The 20916-nt window shown below is 45.2% G+C and overlaps 1 protein-coding gene and 1 long non-coding RNA gene across 14 annotated transcripts in view; one reads left to right on the top strand and one right to left on the bottom strand.

Moving 5' to 3' along the window:
* ptprt (protein tyrosine phosphatase receptor type T) overlaps positions 1-20916 on the top strand; it is a 254304-nt gene that overhangs the window by 131078 nt on the left and 102310 nt on the right. For all 13 annotated transcript variants that reach the window (XR_004695112.2, XM_035152935.2, XM_035152937.2 and 10 more), the window contains exons 12-14: positions 12874-13075; positions 15138-15240; positions 18038-18314. Coding sequence is in view for 12 of the 13 variants with exons in the window: in XM_035152935.2 (XP_035008826.1) it covers positions 12874-13075; positions 15138-15240; positions 18038-18314 (582 nt within the window). In the remaining variant the exon portion in view is untranslated. The remainder of the gene's footprint in view (positions 1-12873; positions 13076-15137; positions 15241-18037; positions 18315-20916) is intronic.
* Positions 19128-20916, bottom strand: part of LOC118105320 — a 7260-nt gene continuing 5471 nt past the window's right edge. Inside the window, exon 3 of the long non-coding RNA XR_004695113.2 lies at positions 19128-19855. This is a non-coding gene — a long non-coding RNA (uncharacterized LOC118105320). The remainder of the gene's footprint in view (positions 19856-20916) is intronic.

Below are 20916 nucleotides of genomic sequence, written 5' to 3' on the forward strand. Positions count from 1 at the left end.
CATCAATTCCGGCTTGTTTTGTGTCGGATTCATTAATATGAATCTGAGCCCCCCCGGCCCCCTCTGCCCGGCGTCGTCTGTTAAACATATCAGAGCCGCGACACAATGCACTGCTATTAGAGATAATTACTATAATTGCAGCTATTGACAGGATTAAAGGCATCATCTGCAACATCTAAAGGGGCTCTTGTCATGTCCTATCCCGCTCTGTTGTCTCTTGTACTTTCTTTTTTCTCCCCCCTCTCTCTCTCTCGCTCTGTGTGGGCCTCGCTTTTCAGGATAGAGCCCAGATAAATTACACCTAGGACAATGAGAGGGAGGAGGGGAGGAGGGGAGGAGGTGTGGAGGCTGAGATAGATGGGCGGAGGGGGGAGAATTGTGAGGAGAGATAAGGAAAGTGAGAAGAACGAAGAGGAGGCCTGGGCGAGGAGATAAAACCCCTCCAAAGTGAGCGACGGGGAAACGCGACATAAAGAGAGAATATTCATCCTATGGCGTAATTAAATGAATTAATTCAGTGTGCAAATATGATCACTTCATCTTCTGTATCTATGACTATAATTGCAGCTAATTACCAGGATTAAAGGAAACATCTGCGAGGGATCTAATGGGGCCGAGGCCGCCTCCTCTCGCTCCCTCTTGTCCTCTATTCAGCGGAGAGGGAACAAGTGATGTCTGGGGACAGCGTGATGGAGGGAGGAAGTTTGAGTGGTGGATGGAAGTGAGGGAAACAAGAGTGTTTGATTTGATCCAACAAAACTATCCGTCTTTTTTTATTCATGCACATCAGGAGTGAGGAGTGATTATAGCAAAAGCTGTATGTTTTTTGTTTCTGAAAAACCTTGTGATCTATTATTTCTATTCATGTCACACACAAAAAAAGTACAATCACATCATCTGGAAATAAACAATATTCTGACATGTATTATTTATTTTTTTCTGTGAAATACAGAGAATCCGGTCCACACAACATGGATTATTAAAGCACTCTGATCTGCTGCAAACGTGTCAGATCCCATTTGTAATTGATTTTTCATTTTTTAATGAAATAAAGTTAAGTTTTGGAAACTTTTGGAAACCCTTGAAAAGGTTTCACTGCAGGTTCCTCAAATTACCATTTAATCCCATCACTTTATCATTCCCAGCTGACATTTAGCTTTGGTCAGAGCGGGTCAAACCATCAGCCAGCGAGCAATTGCTGCTAAATGAGTCCATCCCACCTTCCACTTTGCTCGGTCACAGGATTCTTCATATTGCAAACTGCAGATCCGTAGTAATGAATCGGGCGGGAAAAACTGAAATTACAGCAATTTGACAAAGTGCTTCAATCGGTCTTTCTTCTCCCGGTTGATTCATTTGGGGTTAAATTTGATGCAGCATTTTCAGCCTGATCTGCTTTAAATGTAAACTTCGTGCCGTTTGCTTGACGGTCAGGAAACGTTGTCAGAACACAACCAATAAAAGTGAGTGATCAGTGTTTGTGTTGAAGCTGCAAATCACTAATAAATATAAGTTACATGTTTCTACACATGAATCCACAGCAGCTGTTTTAACTCTGAAAAACAAACCGACATAAAAAGGATGTAAAACTGAAAACCTCCGTTCCGGTTGCTTTAAATAAATCGCACGTACGACTCCCTGCACCTCCGCCTCCCCTCTGACCCCCTCACGCAACACACAGATATCGGCGGTTACACAACGCAGAGCACTGACACACACACACGGATCGTGACCTTGTCAAACTCTTCTTTGATTGCCTCATCAGACCATTCAGACATTGCAGGTCCTCTCTGTTAGCTTGCCGGCCTCCTGCTGCTCTCTGTGCAGTTATTCCCGAGCCCCTGCCGGCTCAACAGATGCCGGTGCTAACATTGATTAGAATAAAGCAGTGGAGCAAGTCATGAGATCACAGCTTTGCTGATTTGTTTCGACCGACAACTCCAGAGATGTTCATGTCTCGACCTCGTGTGGAAAGTGTTGCGTCTCAGCTGTTAACGTTTTGCTGCCTTTTTTATCTGTGGTTAACGTTAATGTTCCTTGCTTTGTGTAAATGATTTGTATTTGGGTAAAAACTACAAAATCTTAATTAACAAAAAGAACGAGGAGCCTTTTCTCTGCAGGTCGTGTTTGTACTTTGTTTTTGTTATTGACAAAAACAACATCTCTGATTTTAAATCTCTGGTTTGGACACATCCAGTCCTCACGAGTAGTCGAATTATGCTTTTCTTATTATGCTTTAAAGGAAATATGTCATCACCACACAGATTTGGACTTCTACACACTAATCCAACTTTTATGTCAAATGTAGAAACCCATTTTCATGGATTCCCTCGTCTTTGTTGATTTTGAAATGTGCCCTGATGTGCACACTTGTTGTATTTGATGGATATTTTCAAGGTGAAATGATCCTGAATAGACGGAAACAAATCCTGTTGTTTGTGTTCTGAATGAGACAAAAACCCGAAGCCGGCGCTCGTGTGACTCATTTCCCGAACAGATGAATGAGCTTTTTACTTCTGAGGACTTGTTGAATCGCCTGTGAATTCAAGCTCTCGTATGTTTCAAAGCAATTAACTCTCCACCTGCTCAATTTCCAGCAGCAATACTGGAAAGTTTTGCTGACAAACCTTTGAGCTGTTTAATCCAACACACCAAGCAAGAGGCTGCTGGTACTCCATGTGGTTATTCTGCTCCGGTCCTCCGTGTGAATAACTTTACTCCTGAATTCCTCTCTCCTCGAGTATGGCCTTTAATCAATCACCAGAATCGATACTGGCAGCCACTCTGGCATTTATTTCACTGAGTTACTCTTGTTGATCTCCGCAGAAGAAAAGAGAGCAGACGTGTAGCTGTTGCATTCTCTTCCTTTATCTCTGGCCTCTGCACAGGGGGGATGATTGATTCTCATTAGGAGCGCAGCGATCGCCAAAAGGTGATCCCGCCATCGATTGTGTTCACTGTTTACCGACCGACAGCTGCAGCTCCGCTCGCTTCAGTGCAACACGGAAAGTTAGCTTTTGTTTTCAAATAACAGATGCGTTGCCTGATCTAATATCGTATCTGCGCATATTTCGCAAGCCAGCCATGATGCGTATCCCGAGTGGGGAAACTGTGATTTGTGTCAAGACGACCGCACAACATTTCAACGTGGACGGACCCTCAAGCGAACTGCACAAAGTCAGAGAAGATCAGACTGAATTAGGACAGAATTACAGACTCATTCAAAGCTCGGATTCTGCTCCTGTTGTGTTTTGAGTAGACTTTTTAAAAACAGATAAACGTAGAGACAGGATCACGTCACTGACCGAAGAGCGAGAGGTCGATCTCCTCCCGAACGTTTGTCTTCTCTCACCCTTCTCTCTCTCCCCCCCTCTTTCCTCTGTATTGTTTTCCATTCTTGTCAATAAGACTCTATATTTAGAGTGGCTCTCAAGTCCTTGAGCTGCTGACACCATTTACTCTGCCTCACTCCTTTCAGCCGGGCCTGCAGGGGAATGGCCCAGTATCCTTTACACCCTGTGTGTAGCCGTGTGTATTTTGTGTGTAATAATGCGGCCCTGCGTTCCCCTCGGTTTGCATGTATCTTAAATGTGATGTATTTATACAGCCTGGTGTGGCTCGGCCTCCTCCTGGAAAGTGGAACAAGCCGAGAGGCAGTTTCTCCTCCCGGTGATTCACCTGAGTTTTCATCCTCTCAGGCTGAAACCAGGTCTCAGTTGACTTCTAATCAACAGCGTTACACAGAGAATCAAACCAACATCAGGTCGGATTCACCCTCGGACACAGCGAAGAAAACAAAACGGAGATAAAACCAAATGCTTTAAAACACAAGGGGTCATTGAGCTTGTTTTATTTTATTACCTTCTCAAAACAACACGCCGGGTAGGAAATGAGCCGAGAGAATCTCTGCTGTGTGACATAAGAGCAAAACAACATGTTGACACCAGGACGTGAGCCGGTCACAGGATCCCAGTGGTGGATTGACTTTCAGTTCCAACTCAAATACTTCCTACGTCATTAATGCTTTGGTGTTGATTGAAAACAGGAAGCGTCCGTGTTCCTGTGACAGGGGGTGAGGGTCATTTCCTTTGATCAACACAGAAGCCACGATACATCAGTGACCTTTTGACCTTTTCTTACACCGAACAAATCTTTATTATATCAAGACAATGGCACTTCATGCAAAAAGAAACACAGTTCACGATGGTAAATCCCTGAGAATCGGTGGTGAGCGGCGCGTCGGTGAAAAGCTTGTCAGCAAATGTTTTTAATGTGTGAACGAGAGCAGATGTGTGGCCCACATCAGCATGTAGAGGGAGACGTTGCTTCCTGTCACTCATCCCGGCTGCTGCTGACAGGAAGTGTGTGTGTGTCTGTCAGACGAGCAGCCGACGCAGACTCGGGCCGTTTCCCGTCAAACTATCACCGCCGGCTGATTTCTGCGAGTGATTTTCGGCGCTGCGTCTCTGATCACTCCTCCGGGGGGGGGGGGAACCGGGTTCCTACTCTTTGATGCTTTTTTTTTGCGGGTGCGGCTGGTATTGATTTTGATTTTTTAACTTTGGTCACAACGGGCTGCCGTAGCAAAAAAGAATGACAGGATTACAAGAGCTTTGCGAAGGAAGATAGAAGATCTTTCAAAAGCTCTTGTATCCTGTCATTTCTTGAATTTTCTATTCCCAGAAGCCGCTGCTCCCCCCGCCTCTCGACTTCTGATTGAACGGCCTGATTAAGCAGTTGGGGAGATGGAGATTAACAGCTTGTCTATTAATGAAGCTAGAACATTGTTGCCGCTGCTCATCTCCCTGTCTCTCCTTTTATTTTTCCATCCCTCTCTTGTGTATATTTATGTCAGTGAGAACAATACGGCCTGGAAATGTTATCAGGCTATATTTAGTCCTCGTGGCTTTGTCCCTCCGTCTTTCTCTCTCTCTCTCTCGCGTCTCTTATCAAGAGTCGATGAGAACAATGGGGGTGGCGAGCGAGGAAATATGATCGGATTATTGTTCCTTTCTCCCGTTAGCTTATCTCGTTGGGAACAAAAGAAAATCGGGATGAGGAAAACACCAACGATTCCCTTCTCTTTTCGATTTGTGTGCGTTTGCATACGTGTACATACATGAGGTTTATCCGGGTGTTGTGTGCGTACATACGTGTTTGCGTTGGCCTTTCTCCGTGTGTGCATGTGGAGTTTGGCATCAGCATTTCGTGTTTGTTTGTGTGTGTGCGTTTTGCTTTTTTCTCTTCGTAGTGACCCAGAATGTCTTGACATTTAAAAGTCGCCGGAGCAGGAGAACACTCTGCCCCAAATGGAAACTTCTAAAAACAGAAATGCTGGAACTTAAAACAATAGGTGCCTCCTAAATTACAGGCGAGGCGGGAGGTGTCAGGGCGACATTCTGCGAGGGGAGAAGAGAGAAAAGTTTTATTCAACTGTGGGGAAGTTTTACGCATTAGAGGACAGGACGGGCGCTGTGCAGTCGCCTCTTTTTATAAATCGAAAAGGCATGTGTCTAATGAGCAGGACAGGAGATGTCAAAATGCAGCGTGAGACAGAGCAGCTGGAAACTGGTTGTCAGGATTTTCCACATTACAGTAATATTCAGTCGTCATGGACCTACTGATGGTGTATAACTGTATTAGAGCACAGAATTAGCTCAAAAGGAAGAAAAACAACAATGCTGCAAAAGTTGATTTTTACAATATGCAATTTTATTTGAAACCTAACCCCAAATGAAAGGGGAACAAGCCTGATTGTCCCTTATGAACCGAATCACAGCCTGAAATCCTCCAGCCCGTCATGAGCAGCAGTTCAGGGAAGGAATATAAACCCTTTTTTTGTTGTCCTCCATAAACTGCAGGAGTAAACAAGCTGCTGCTGCTGCTAATTCTGCCTCAGATGTCACATATATTTGTGTAACCCAGGAGGAAACTGGTGCTTTGTGTCTTTCCAACTCATAATTGGGATCATCTTTCGCTTATTTACCGCATTTTAAGACAAAACACATTTAAATATCATCACTTTTATCTCGTGGACGTATTTTGACCAAAGGGGCGTGAAGAAGGAACCAGGAACATGTTTATTAATATTACAAAAAAAACGCACATATGGTTTTAAGTATCAAGCGTTTCCACTTCAAACAGCGGAAGTGAAGGGTCACACGAGACAGTAAATATTAAACAAATAGTCTGTCTGTCAAACTGTAGATGAAGTGTAATGTGTGAGAGCCTGGAGGTGCTGGTGTGTGTGAACAGTCGAGGGAGGTCTGTGCACAAAGTTACAGGCGGTGATCGAAACCTACTTCATTCACTCAATCTGCTTTGGATGTGAACTTCCACTAAATGCTTGGAAAAGTAGAGAGGCTGTAAACAATTTGAAACTTCACTCAACCGAATACCGGTGAAGTAAAAGACACAGAGAGAGCAAACACCTCACCGGAGCGCCGACACAATTCAACATGACAGGACTGCGTTGGTGAGATAGTGCGGAATGAAGCCACAGTATATTTTCTAATAAAACAAACAGGAGCACAGAGAATAAAAAATGGAAAATGACAAAACTGAATTGAAATAGCCTTTCTACAGCAGCGATCCCACAACGGTGCCTCGTAAACATTGTTTATTTCCATAAAACTTGGCTCGAGATCAAAATGCTGCAGCCCAGGAGGGCGAGCGCGCACACACACACATACAGACACACACAGACACACACACACACACACACGATGCAGTGGTGGTGTGTTTGATGGAGAGGGCTGCTGGGTAAAAGCTATGGCGTCGGATATTAACCGGCATAAATCTCCTGCAGGGACACACGCAGTGGAATATGGAAACACACGTGGGCATGAAAAGCTCAAACTGTGGCAACACTTCAACGCAGTAAGATATTATAACTTTTGGATTGACAGGTTGTGAGGACATACCTCATATAGTGTTTTAACTCTTGTAGAAATATACAAGAAAATGCTAAGAGGCCTTAATAATGGTTTCCTACAATAATCCATCAGGTTTGTGAGAGGCCTCCTGATATGAGGAACCACGTAAACTCGCTTCCTTTCCACACAAAAGATCTGCGGTTCCACTCCGAGCTCCCACCAAGCTGTGGCTGCTCGCTGCGTTCTCTCATTATCTTGTGAGTGTACGTAGATCAACGGGTAAATCGAAAAGCTTCGCCTTCCAACTCAGCTCCTGTAATATCAAAGTGTTATTAAATCACAACAGTTAACAAAGTTCAGGATGTATAATGTGTTAAGAAGGGGCGTGGCATCAACCATCTCTTCTTTCTTTGCATCTATCATCCGTCTGTTGCCTTCATCTGCTCTATTTCACCATTCTCTCTCTCTCTCTCTCTCTCTCTCTCTCTCTCTCTCTCTCTCTCTCCCTCTTTTACTATTTTCCACCCGACTCACTTATTCAATCACCTACTCACACATACACTTTCCCTCCCGGGGGTTATCCCCCACAGACGCGCACTCTATTACCCAAGATGCAGTGCCGTACGGCGCGCCTGCCTTTTCATTGGCCAATAAAACAACCTGAGCTTTATGGCTCTACCGATCCCAAGTACATCAACTGTAGAGGGAGAGAAAGGAGGGGTGACGGGAGGTGGAGGAGGAAGGGAGGAGAACATGCACCTGAGGTTTATTACCCACACTCCTCCTTTTGAGAGAAACAGAGAGAGAGAACGGGTGAGTAGATCAAGTGCGGAGCTGGAGAAAGAAATGGAGAGGAACTTAAGGACATGGTGAAGAAAGAGGTGAGGGAGGAAAAGAGAAGGGTGGACAGAAAATACTCACCCCAGTGGGGAGAGTGATAAAACAGTGAGAGAGAGAGAGTCTACCACTCAACAGGGAAAGAGAAAGAATGAGTTAGTGGATAAGACGAGAGCGAATGCAGGCAGAGTGTAAAGCCCATAAAAATATAGAGAGCCATTCATGACTCGTAAAATAACAGCCATCGATATGCAAACCAAAACTGCAGCGTAGATGAAATAGATAATATTTTATTGTTCCAGCCCCCAAGTCCCAGTCTGTATAAATAGCTATTGATTTAACATGTTTTATTCAGGCAGCCAGGCAAACTTCCAGACGTCTTGGGAGACGTCTGCTGCTCCGTCAGGCGCTTTCAGCTGCTGCCTGCTACTGGCCAAAGGTTTTATTCCAACTTTATTAACCTGAGAGGCCTTTTGGTGCCTCATCGCCATACCATCACCGAATGTTCCCGGTGAAATGGAAATGACACAAAAGATCCAAATAAGAATAGAAGATGTTACCGCACTCCTGGTCGTAGAACTCCTGCATCTGGGCAATTTTGGCCAGAGGAGAAAGGGGCCCTAACCCTAACAGAAGTGAGAGGTGAGAGAAATCTGAGCGTCCACTCGTTCGATTCATACCAAGTTTCACCTTCTCACCTTTATTACAGAAAGCATCGCCCTTAGAAACAGTCAGTGGCTGTTTAAACTGTTAGCACCAGGCTAAATGACGTCTGAGGTTGAATGTCATTACTTTATATTAATGTTGGGCTCCAAATTCACATTACAAAAATATAAGTAGCCACGATATGACAAGAAAGAAGACGACACTGTTTTAATTACTTTATTTTCCTTTGGAATATTTACGATCTCCAGGCAGATGTGTGAGATGTGAATATGAGCATGGATGGTTGTTCTGTGATAGGTTGTCTTCTTCTTCTTCTTCTTCTTCTTCTTCTTCTTCTTCTTCTTCTTGGCCACGTTGCGATTATCTCTAGCCCCCTCTCAACAGTCAAAGGATAGATGGATGGAGGATGGATGGATGGATGGATGGATGGATGGAGGATGGATGGATGGATAGATGGATGGATGGATGGATAGATGGATGGAGGATGGATGGATAGATGGATGGAGGATGGATGATTTAATGGAGGTTTGATGGATAGTTCCCATGTTTAACTGCACTTTAGTTCTCTGAAAATACAGTGAAATATAAGAAATGAGAACATGATCCAGACACGAGGACGTTTAACAGAACGAACTGAAAGTCTTGCCTGGCAAACTATGAGGGTCTTCACATTCCCTTAGTATGTAACATGTTGTGAGAACATTTCTCTTTGTGTTTGATCTGAAAACACGTGAACACATTTCACGTGTGTTGTCCACTCGACTCCAGAGTTTCCAAACCGCTAAAGGAGACTCAAGGAAAAACTGCTGATTCTGAATTAGTTCTTATCCTGGACGAAAAGAAACTGAAATGACGACAACAAGAGGTATCAAGTCCTAATGTGACGTTTCTGTAATGAAACCTGTTCCCAGAAGAAAACCAGCGATCTGCCACAACTCCCGTTGCCATGCCGATGCTCCGTGTACGTTAATGGTGTGAATGACTTTGTGGGTTTGTAAGTTCAGATGCAGATTGTTTCCGATATGTTTTGGTTTTAAAACTCTGTTTTAATCAAATGGAAAAAAAAGGAGCCGATCGCCTTTTAACTTTGTTGTAAAAGTAGAATCAGTGAACTGAGCAGTGTTTTGGTTTTTGCTCTCTTTATCTTTACTCTTTCTCCTTCTCTTTCACTCCCTCTCCAACACACACACACACACACACACACACACACACACACACACACACACACACACACACACACACACACACACGCACACACACACACACACACACACACACACACACACTCACACGTTCACACATCAGCACTCCAGCCGGCAGCCGAGTCGGAGCGAGGCATCCAGCTGCCAGGGCTTTTGATTTGAGTCCGTTAATGGTGCGACGAGGGCCGCCCGACGTCCGTGAGCGTGAAGTGCTAAGATCCTCCTTCCATTGCCTCACACCAAAACATAACACGCACACACAACCACACAACCACACACACACAACCTCTAGGCTACCCATTTTCCACAAACATCCATCTGCATCACTTGTTATCGCTCTTTCTCGCTGCTCCCCCTCTCAGCCTCGGTTTGGCTCCAGCTCTCCAGTCCTCTTTTCTCCTTCATTTATTCTAAATGGTTTTTTTTCACTTTGACTCTCGAAACTGTTTCTCTCATATTTTGCCTCATTCTGCCTCTATTTATTTTAAGACTTTCTTCCTTCTCCACTTCCTCACCAATTCAGACGGTTGTTTTTTTTAGGTTAACTGTGTGACCCTCAAAGGATAAGCAGGATAGATAATGGAGAAGCTATGTGCTAATTCAGGGGACCCACACTTCAGAGGACAGGGTCTAGACTGCAAAGACTGAGCCCAACTGAGACGGTCTCGTCTTCGGAGTTTTCCCATTTGGGTCACCAGCTTGTTCCGCTCTTACCGTGGCACCCACTGCAGCTCTGCCTCCCCGATAGTTAGCTTGTTAGCTTTGTTACCGCGGCACAATGAATCCTTCGGCCAGAGGAGGATCCACCTGTCGGATCCTCGGTCACACAGGAATGGAAGCATGCTTTTGAAGGAGCACCTTGAAATGGGACCGTCTGGTCTTTCAAGGCTGCAACACCTGGACTGGGAAACAGCCAGTGTTGTGTTAAAGAAGACAAGTAATGACACCAAGGCAAAAAACTCACTCCCAATCTCCATTCTAGTTTGATTTAATTAATTGACATACAAACTGAGACAAACATGCAAATGTATTATTAAAAACAAGTTGATTTCATTCATGGACTCCAGAAAATGTCTGGAAAGTTTGACGAACACAGCAGGAGTCAGACACATTCACAACATGGACATCTCAATTCAGTCCAGGCTGAGCACCGGAGTAAATTATTCAAGAGGCCGGACATTAGGTATAATAACCACCGTGGAGAGTAGCTTGTTTTTGTTTACAGCACATCCACACCCCCGTCGGCTCTCAGCGCCATAATCTCATCGTCTGTCCAGGACGACGTCGTCCTTGGCGTCTTCCAAGTTGTACGGCTCCTCTTGTCCATACTGAGATTTATTTGTACTCTTCAAGTTGGAAACGTCATAAACATGGACATTTTTTAAATAGGGGGCTGACAGGAGAAGTTCAGGAGAATGTCTGGAACAAGTAACTCTGATATTTGCCTCTCCACAGCCTCTCAGACCTGCAGACTTCGGTACAGGTCTGAAAACAGCTTAATTTAACGTTAAATTAAATCTCTGTGAAATCCGTGTCGTGTCCGACTGGACAGCATTCATTTGTCCCTTCTTTGTCTCTCAGCAGTTGTTCCTCCACATGTCTCTGCCACACTCCTCCATTATCCTGCACTTATTGTCCCCTCCTCTCTCTCTCTCTCTCTCTCTCTTCCCTTCAGTTTCACTCTCGGCTTCACTTAAGCCTCACTCTTCTCACCCGGTGTTGTTCTCTCTGAATTCATTGCACATCAGCTTATCTTGCAGAAACAGAAAAAGGGCCTGAAGTTGTCAACACATCAGAAGTGATTTCACCGGGACACTTGTTCTCTGAAAGGGCAGATGGGAAGAGGTGATCCTCTCTCTGTGGTGCACGTTTCTTTCCCACTCTCAATATTGCAGTACTTCTGTCATCGATGCTTCATATCTCAACTGTTTCTGTTAGTTAACAGTTCGATGTCTCCGTGTGAGCGGGACTTGGCAGACGCTCGCTCTCCGTCCGGCCTCACTTATTAAATGTGTATTTTGTAGTTGCAGCTCTGATGTTTTTTTTTTTTTCCTCTGGAGATTCCCCGGTTGGCAGTGAACTAAACAGAGCTGCCCTCACATGTTGTTTTTGTCAAGAAGTAAATCCCCAGAAGACAAATGATGGGAAAGACTACAACCATTCCAGGGGCTGCTCTGTGGCTCAGCTAGTTTAGAGAGAAGAATTGCGTCGGTGGAGGTTTCCGCTCCGTTGAGTTCTCTCTGCTTCGTCCATGTTGTTGTTGTCTGTCTCGTCTCCTTTGTTCATTCTCCTCCTTTCATCCGCTCCCACCTTCCATCCGCTCTTTATGGATCTATCCCTTTTTCTTTTATTTTTTTATTCTCATGCTGAAATTCACTTAGAGACCTTGACACAGACGCACATTCACTGAGCTGAAATGTGTTTGGGTTGAATCGCTATGAATGTGTTTTTTTCCCACCAGTCAATACGCTTTTGTGCTGAGTGTCATTCACAATGACAGCTGTCCTCCAGTCTTTTACTGCGTGTGTGTGCGTGTGTGTGTGTGTGTGTGTGTGTGCAATCATTGGCAGTTGTGCGGCGTGGAAACTTGCCAGTAGCAACATTATGACAGACATTGACAGTTCCTTTAACAGAAGAACTATTGAAGTGCCTCTGCCAGTTTAGTGGCCACGGGTCAATTTGCTCAATTTGTTCCCGTCTCACAGTGGAGACCATGTGGAGAAACTCAGACCTGCAGCAAGGAGCCAATATCGCTTCGGCTTCACCGTCGATTCGTGTGACGTTGAACAGACGCTGGATTTGTTGCATTTGCTCAATGTGACGGTGGAGGTGGTTTATTCTGGATTTCAACCTCCATGCAAAGTTGTTAAAATAGACTTTGATATTATTCAGATGGGGTGACCTGGTAATTAATGATTAATGGCCAATTTACGATATTCTAGTTCTTGCAGCAGAGCGGAGGCTTGTGTTCCGTCTGTTTCGGAGCAAAAGCACAGCACAGCACATGGCAGCTAGAGCCTAGTTAACATGCCTAGTATATAAAGGGGTATATTTACTAATATGAAAGTAATATGTCAGTATAAATACACGAGCGAACCCATGTGAGAATACAAATATTCTGTGAAAAGAATACAAACACCGTAGGATGAAAAAGCGGAAGTTGGTCATAAGCTCAGATGCCGACGTCGATATGTTTTAAACAAAAACACTGTGAACATTTTTCCAGAGTTCATATCCGAAACAGGTTTTAATCAGTGAGTAAATGTGTAAAACAGTTTCCTGTCTTCCTCCAGATCACCTACAAGGCCCTGAGCTCGCTGGATCCCAGCGCGGATCTGACCACGCAGAGGGGCCGGGTGTTCAAGCTGAGGAACGAGACCCACCATCTGTTCGTGGGCCTCTACCCGGGCACCACTTACTTCTTCACCCTGAAAGCCTCCACCAACAAGGGCTTCGGCCCGCCCGTCACCAACCGCATCACCACCAAGATAGCAGGTACACATCTTCAAGATTCACTTGTTTTGTTTTGTTTTGCAACGATTTGCTCATGAGTTTTTCCCCCCTTTTCATTTCTGGTGACATTTTTATTTTTTAAGACCCACTGGGTTTTATTATGACAATAACAGCAGGTAGAGTACGAGACGTCCAAGGCTCCTTTGTCCTCACCACGGACGTGTCAGTCATTTCCTTTGTGGATGTGTCAGTGTGTGTTTGTGTTTGTGTCTCTGAGCGTTTTCATATCTCTGGCTTCTTTCTCTCCACTTCTCACCTGCTGTTTATGTCGGCAACCTTCATCCACAGAAAATGGAAAAAAAACAATCTTCCATCTTGAAAGCTGTGACGCGCCTTCACATGTTAATATCTTTCTTTATTGTGGAGCAGGCGGACTGTTGGTGGGAAGTGTCTTTTGTAGTTTAAATGACAGATGCTAATAAAAACCTGTTTTGCGTTTTTCTGTCTTTGTGTCTCCCGTTGCCCTTTTTCTCTCTGACTCAACCTTTCTCTCCCTTTGCCTGATCCTCCCTCTGTCGCTCATCCTCTGTCCCTCTCCTCCTTCCTTCTCCTCTTCCAGTATCTCAGTCACTTTCTTCCTCTCTGTCTTTGCCTCTCCTCTTCTGTTTTTTACCTGTCTCTAATGATCCCTTCCCAAATGTTACACCTGATTGCCTTCCCTTGTCAGGAGGCTGTTATTTCAGTTTCCTCCTCACTGAGGTGGTTTTGACCTTTAAGCAGAAAGCCGGTCAGCTGTTGGCTCGGAGCTGTAGTGAGTCTCTGCAGATAGACCGTGGTGATAAACTGTACATCACTCAGAGGAGCCGTGTTCTGGGAGAGAACAATAGATTTGTATGCAGCTGAATCACAAGTTGCAGAGAGTTATGTGTCGTTGTCTTTCTGTGGAGAGGAGGGACGACCTGACTCCACCTCCTCTTGAGCAACAGTATCCTGGATATGGAAGCTACCATCTTGTGCTTTTGACATAGGGTTACTGGTCAGGGTCACCGACCAGTGTCAGCTATCACGATTACACTGTCAAATAACTGCAAACAAATAAAAAAAGAAATAAAGCAAACCTACAGGAACAATGTTTGGTCCATGTCCCATCTGCTAATCTGGAGGAGACAGGGTTTAGGACCGATACTGCAGCCAGCCACCAGGGGCTGATCCAGATGAGTTGGTTTTACTTTGGAGGTTCCACCAGGAGCCTTAATTGCAACTATGCATGTTTGTGACATAGGAAAGACAGAAATATCTCTGCAGAAGTGACCAGCTACACCTTTACAGCAAGTATCCATTATTTGCACGGCGCTAAGAGATTTATTATGAAATAGAGAACAGTTTAAATCATTGGAGAATGTGTTTCCAGTCTAAAGATGGATCCTAAACGTTGGGTTTGTGAATTAAAGCCAAACAATCCGAGCAGTAGTGATGTTGCCCCGCAGCCACTGACCCACACATCTGACCCGTGAATCCAGAGTGTTGATTAAACTCCAGAAGACTCGACTCTAATGTGTCATCGGCGTGTGACACGGCGAGTCCTCCCTGTCAGCACCTCGCACGACCTTTCCTCCCCCCATTCCTTCGAATCCCAACAACGCGTTGCTAAGAGGAGAGAAAAACACAGAACACGGCACTTCAACACATTACGGAGACGTCTCCCTCCAAATGTCACGCCATCCCCTGTCTTCGTTATCTCGTCCAGGCACCGACGGATGGAGGGATTTAAATGAAACGATGTCGACAGTTAGGGATGGATGTGCGGAGTCGTTTTAATAACCTAAATGCCACCTCAATCAGTGACAAACCTGTTGATGTTTTATAGGCACTGATGCTGCACCTCAAATACGGGGGCCGTGACGGATGTTAAATTAAAAAAACTTGAATGTAATTGAATGTGTGTGTGAAGCCTCCCGGAGCTGAGCGCACGTCCGTCCCCTCCGTCTGCTCGCAGCAGAACCTGAGGAGATGTAATAACGCCGAGACAGACGGACCCGCAGATAAGGACAAGCTGAAAATTAGATTTGTTTTGATTTGTTCTTTTTTTGTTTTTCCCCTTCAGCTCCGATGATGCCGGAGTACGAGTCTGAGGCTCCGCTGAACGAGACGGAAACCACCATCACCATCCTGCTGAAGCCCGCCCAGTCACGAGGAGCTCCCATCAGGTACAGGCCCTGTCTCACTCCTTTGTTTGTCTTTCTTCGTCCCAAACACCCCCTCGTCTTCCTCTCCCTTCATTTTCTCCTCTCACCTTCTCTCCCCTCCCGTCCACGCCCCCAGGGGTCTCTTTTAGAGCCATTAAAGCCACTCACACATAGAAGTCCAATTTGTATGCAACAGAAGACAGAGAGTGGGACTTCATTTTTTCACAGATTTGGCAGTGAGACGTATCGTCATTAGTCACTTCCGTCCCGTAGCTTTTTAGCCGCTGCATTATGGAGATGCGGCTCCTCGGCGGACTGGAGGTAATTTGGCAATCGGAGTCCGGTCCCTGAGGAGTCGACCGCTTCAGTCGAAGCCTCCTGCCGACGGCTTGTTGAGAGAAAAGTGATTTAAAACAAAAGAAGGGTTTAGCCTCCATTCACAAAGGAGCAGCCGTACAGTTTGGAGTACAGTGGCCCAGATCAGCCGGGTTTTCATCATCTTGTTTTCTGAGTTTATCAGTTTTTCACCGTCAGTAGAAATATAAAAACTAATATTGGAAACAACATAAACACCATCGGGCGTCATTCTTCGGTTCCTCAGTCCACAGCCTTCCCACCGGTTTGGCTTAAAATGGACACAGTTAATTTATTCATTTTCATTTTCTCTTTTTTTTTTTTTTTTTCTAGCAAGCATGTTTTTTAATTAAAAGTTCGCTTTGAACATGTGATCTCATCCATTTAATTGGTGTAGGGGAGAACATTATTCTCAGTCGCCTTCAGGGAAATACGCCTCAGACGAGGGTGCACGTGGAATATATATCACTTCCATTTGGACTCGGGGAAATGTGTTTCTGAAATGCGAGCGTGGGTCAGTGGTTTAGTGTTAATATCTGTAAATATCATATCTCTCCATTTATAACCCACACACGTCAAATACTGCATATCTTGTGTTGAATTAGGCTTCGCTCCAGCATATGTTTATCAACCTGAGATAAGCCCCTTATCGTGCACGCTCGCTATGTGTGTGTTTGTGTGCGAGCGTTACACACTTTAAGTGCCGTCTGGTGAACGCGGAGGAGCAGAGAGAAGTCATCTGGTGGTTAGAGTGCAGATGATATTAATGCAGGAACTGTGTTGGTTGTTTTCTTTATATTTATTCTGAAGAGATCAGAGAAAGTTCAGGAGCTCAGATGAGAAATGTTTAGCAACGTGGCCGAGTACACACACACACGCACACACACACACACACACACACACACACACACACACACACACACACACACACACACACACACACACACACACACATGCAGATATAGATAAATGCACATAACTGAATCCAGCTGTACAGATTAACAGTGGAGGTCAATACACACACGTTTGCTCACAGACGAATGGAAATGCATGTGTTTTGATACATCATAAACACAAACACACACACACACACACACACACACACACACACACACACAATTCCCTGCTCGTCCCCTTTTCTCGCTTCCAGCTTCTTCCCTTGTGCAGCCTCCGAAAATCATTAGATATCAATGGATATTTCACCAGAGAGAGAGAGAGAGAGAGAGAGAGAGAGAGAGAGAGAGAGAGAGAGAGAGGAGAGAGAGAGAGAGAGAGAGAGAGAGAGAGAGAGAGAGAGAGATGGAGATGGGGGGCTCATCTTTGGTCATCAGCAATTATCTTTTATGAAATCTGCCAAACGGGAGCCGGGGATAATTGGCCGCCGCCCCCTTCACAGAAACATACATTTCCCTAATTGCGTATAATTGTGAAGTGAGTTCTTGGCGTGGAGGACGGAGGTAATTGCGGAGGGCCGCTGCGTTTGTCCTGACCGCTAAAGGAGCCCTCAGCCATTCATGAAGCCGCTCGGAGTGGAATGGACACACACAGACACACACACACACACACACACACACACACACACACACACACACACACACACACACACACACACACACAGAAGTATTTAAACATACCTGTTGGATCAGACACACACACACACAAACACACACACACTCGTGCCCACCTGTTCGAGTGTGTGTTCTTCACAAACAGACACGGGGCAGGTGGAGACACATCTGGACTCCATTAATTTCAAACTGCACACAACAACAGATGTGCACACACAGACCCACACACACTTTTACTCATAATTCACACCTTGCTACCTAGTAAACACAAATAATGATCTGCCGGATGCCTGATTACAAAAATTACAAATAACGTTCGCTTTTTAAATATAGCGACTATTTCAAGATAAAAATGGAAACATACTAATTACTCCAATTACACTTCTTTTCACACAATAGCGACATTTTCCCGAGGAGTCTTCACAGACCTCAGCCCACTTTTAATGTCGGGATGGATATGAAGCACCTGAGCAGCTTGTTAGCGGTCGACAGGCCGCGGAGGACAAAGCTTCACCGAGGCAGTTCAGTGCTTCAGAATATACATCTTCAGTTTTCATCTCAGTCAGACTATATTTAACAATCTTAAGTCTTAAGAGTTTAAATGACAACAAACATCTGGACGGATTCCAACTCGCTGTTTTAACGTCTGTGGCATAAAGGTTGAGACCAATCAAAGATTTGGGAACAACAAACATATCAAGTGAAAACAAAAGGCTGCTGGATTGAGAAAATAGTTATTTTAATGATAAATCAATAACATAATAATACTTTAGATGTTTTAAGCACAGGAAGAGGAAAAGGAAAAACTTTCTTTTAAGGAATCACAGACAATAAATTTCATCTCCTTTGTCAGTTTGGCAAACAGCCCATAATACTAACTTCACGTGTGTTTCCAGCTCCTACCAGCTCGTGGTGAAGGAGGAGCGCAAGTCCAAGACCCGGCGCGCCGCCTCCGAAGCCCCCGAGTGTTTCTCCGCCCCCGTCAGCTTCCGCAACGCCTCCATCTTGGACTCGTCGTACTACATCGCCGCCGACCTGCCGCCGGCGAGCGTCACGGTGGTACAGCCGTTCACGGTCGGGGACAACAAGAGCTACGGCGGCTTCTGGAATCCTCCGCTGTCCCCGGCCAAGAGCTACAGCATCTACTACCAGGCCATGAGCAGAGCCAATGGGGTGAGTGTCAAAGGTCCTGAGAACTATGTGATATCTATATTTCATGTTTCCTATTCTATAGGCAAAAGACATCGGACTGAGAAATTGTGCTTTTTCAGCGTTTCTTTCCTCTGTTTGCTTAAATAGGTTTTTCTGTGAATATGAAGGTTCTGCAACGTTAAAAAGCCCAAAGTCAAACTCAACTTTATTGATAATTGTGTATGTACAGGACATAGAAAGGATTGAAATGCACCATCCCTCGTGTAAACATATAAGTAGACAGTACATATAAGTACACACATAATAAACACTCAGAACACAGTACTCCCCACCCCCCCCACCCCACCCCACTGATCCTCCTCCTCATAACTCATTCACAACTTGAACCGTTTTCCTTTCTAAATTTCCATAATACTCTGAAGTCCTTTGAGGGTTGTTTTAATTTTCCACCGCTGTAACCACGGTAACTCAGTTTGGTGATCAGGGCCGGGCAAGCTGGCCGACGCCGTGATGTAATAACCTCCTCCAGAAGGCAGATCTCCCACAATGCACTCACACGGAGTGCGACTGTGTGTGTGTGTGTGTGTGTGTGTGTGTGTGTGTGTGTGTGTGTGTGTGTGTGTGGAGGTTCCAGCATGATTGAACAAGCGTGTGCGTGTATCTGTGTGTGTGTGTGTTTAAGTTTGTGTGTGCCAGTTGTGGGCATGCGTGCACTTCTTCTACGTCCAGACCCTAAATCCACTCACATGAAAAGTCCTCATTTGATTGGATCTCAGTCAATCCAATCAGTGTGTGGTTGGTTCGGGTCATGGATTGGAGCACTGGGCGGGGGGGCGGGGGGGGGAGTCAGAGAAATGTTTCTTATGAAAATATTATTCCCAGTTAAAGCAGCCGACATAACGCTCTGCTGGTTTTATTTTCCCCTTCGAGAGACGTTAGAGATCCGCTGCAACGTCCTGTTTGTTTTTACTGTGCAACATTTATGAAAAGACGTTTGCAGTGGAAATAAAAACCAGACAGAGTAAATGCACGTGTGTGTGTCCGGGTGAGAGCTGCAGTTAAACATGATTTAGATCATATTAAACTGCATTTTATTGTTTGATGCTACTATTGGCAGGGCAACGTTATTTGTCTGTGTCGTTCAAAACAGTCGATGGAATTATGTTAAAGCGGTTTACTGAAGTCTGCTGTGGTGGCCCTGAAGGGCACAACACAACGACAAACAGGGAATCACAACAACTTCTAGGAAGATGTAACAACATTGTGTTGCTTTTTGCATCATCATCAACCTGCGGAATAAACACAAACAGACGCTGTCTTTCCTCTCCGATCCTCGTGGCCTGTTTCTTTGTGCTCCACACTTCATGGTCAAATCGGGGCTCAGGGTCAGATACTCAGCGTTTGTCCTGGAGCTGGTGACGTGTCCGAGGTCTCATCAGCGGCGTGAATGTTCTCTGTCAAGCAGCTTGAAGTGGAGCGCGCTCCGGATGAAGGACGAGTCTCCGTTCACTCATCGGGACAATGGCGGCCTCACGCCTCAGCTGTGTGGAACGCTTCTCTGGCTGTTGAGGAATGAAAGCAGACTCTGAACGCACGGCAGAGAAAGACCAACGGATAATTCACTCTCTAAATTCACGAGTTCAGTTCCAGGATGTGTGAAAGTGATAATCTGTTATTTGGTTAATCGAGGATTTATGTTATCTACGATCCGCACAAAGTCGTGTAATTTGTTTAATTTCTCTGCCGTCAGCGGACGTCACTTTCTTCTCTCGGAAGCGGCCGATGTGTCGTGTTGGAGAGAAACTCCTCATTTACATTTTAGTGGACTCGGCTGGTTTGTCGTATAGAGTTTGATCCCGTGGATCAAAGTCTGTTTCTCCTTCTCCGCCCGTCTTGGATAATCCTCCTGTTTCTTTTTTTTTTTTTCACCTGTCCATCAGGGAGAGCGTCTGTCCTCCAGCTCCCTCTCTCTCTCTCTCTCTCTCTCTCTCTCTCTCTCTCTCTCTCTCTCTCTCTCTCTCTCTCTCTCTCTCTCTCTCGCTCGCTCTCTCTCAAGAACATTTAGAAGAAAGAGAGAGTTCTCTCCATCCGCCCACTCTCTCCATCTCTTCATAGCTCACCGCTGCTGCCTCTCCTCTTCTATTAGAAAACTACAGCTTCATGTTTTTCTTTTCATCTCTCACCTACTCTTCCCAAATTCTCACATCGTTTAATCCTCTCACTTCCTATTTCTTATTTCCCTTTTATTCTTCTCTTTCCCTTCTTCCCAGTGTTTTGACTTAACCCCTTCCCTTCTTCTTCTTCCACCTGCCTCTTGTCTTCTTCCCTTTTCCCTTCTCCTCCTGTCTTTTACGTCTCTTTCCCTCCATCTCTCCCTCTCTCCGCCCTCTGGGGTGACATCAGTCTGGTGCCAGTCTCTCATCTCCCATCACTGAGCCAATTAGTCGACGCACCGCACATTAACACTGCTCACCGGCGGCAAAACTCGAATCCTCCCTCGATGTCATGCGATGTCACATGTTAATGGAACACACACACACACACACACACACACACACAGTCAGACACACACAAGTATAAAGTGCCTGGGGTTACCATTAAGAGACTTAAGAGCAAGAGGGAC

The sequence above is a fragment of the Hippoglossus stenolepis genome, chromosome 3 (genome assembly GCF_022539355.2).
Source record: "Hippoglossus stenolepis isolate QCI-W04-F060 chromosome 3, HSTE1.2, whole genome shotgun sequence".
Taxonomy (NCBI): domain Eukaryota; kingdom Metazoa; phylum Chordata; class Actinopteri; order Pleuronectiformes; family Pleuronectidae; genus Hippoglossus; species Hippoglossus stenolepis.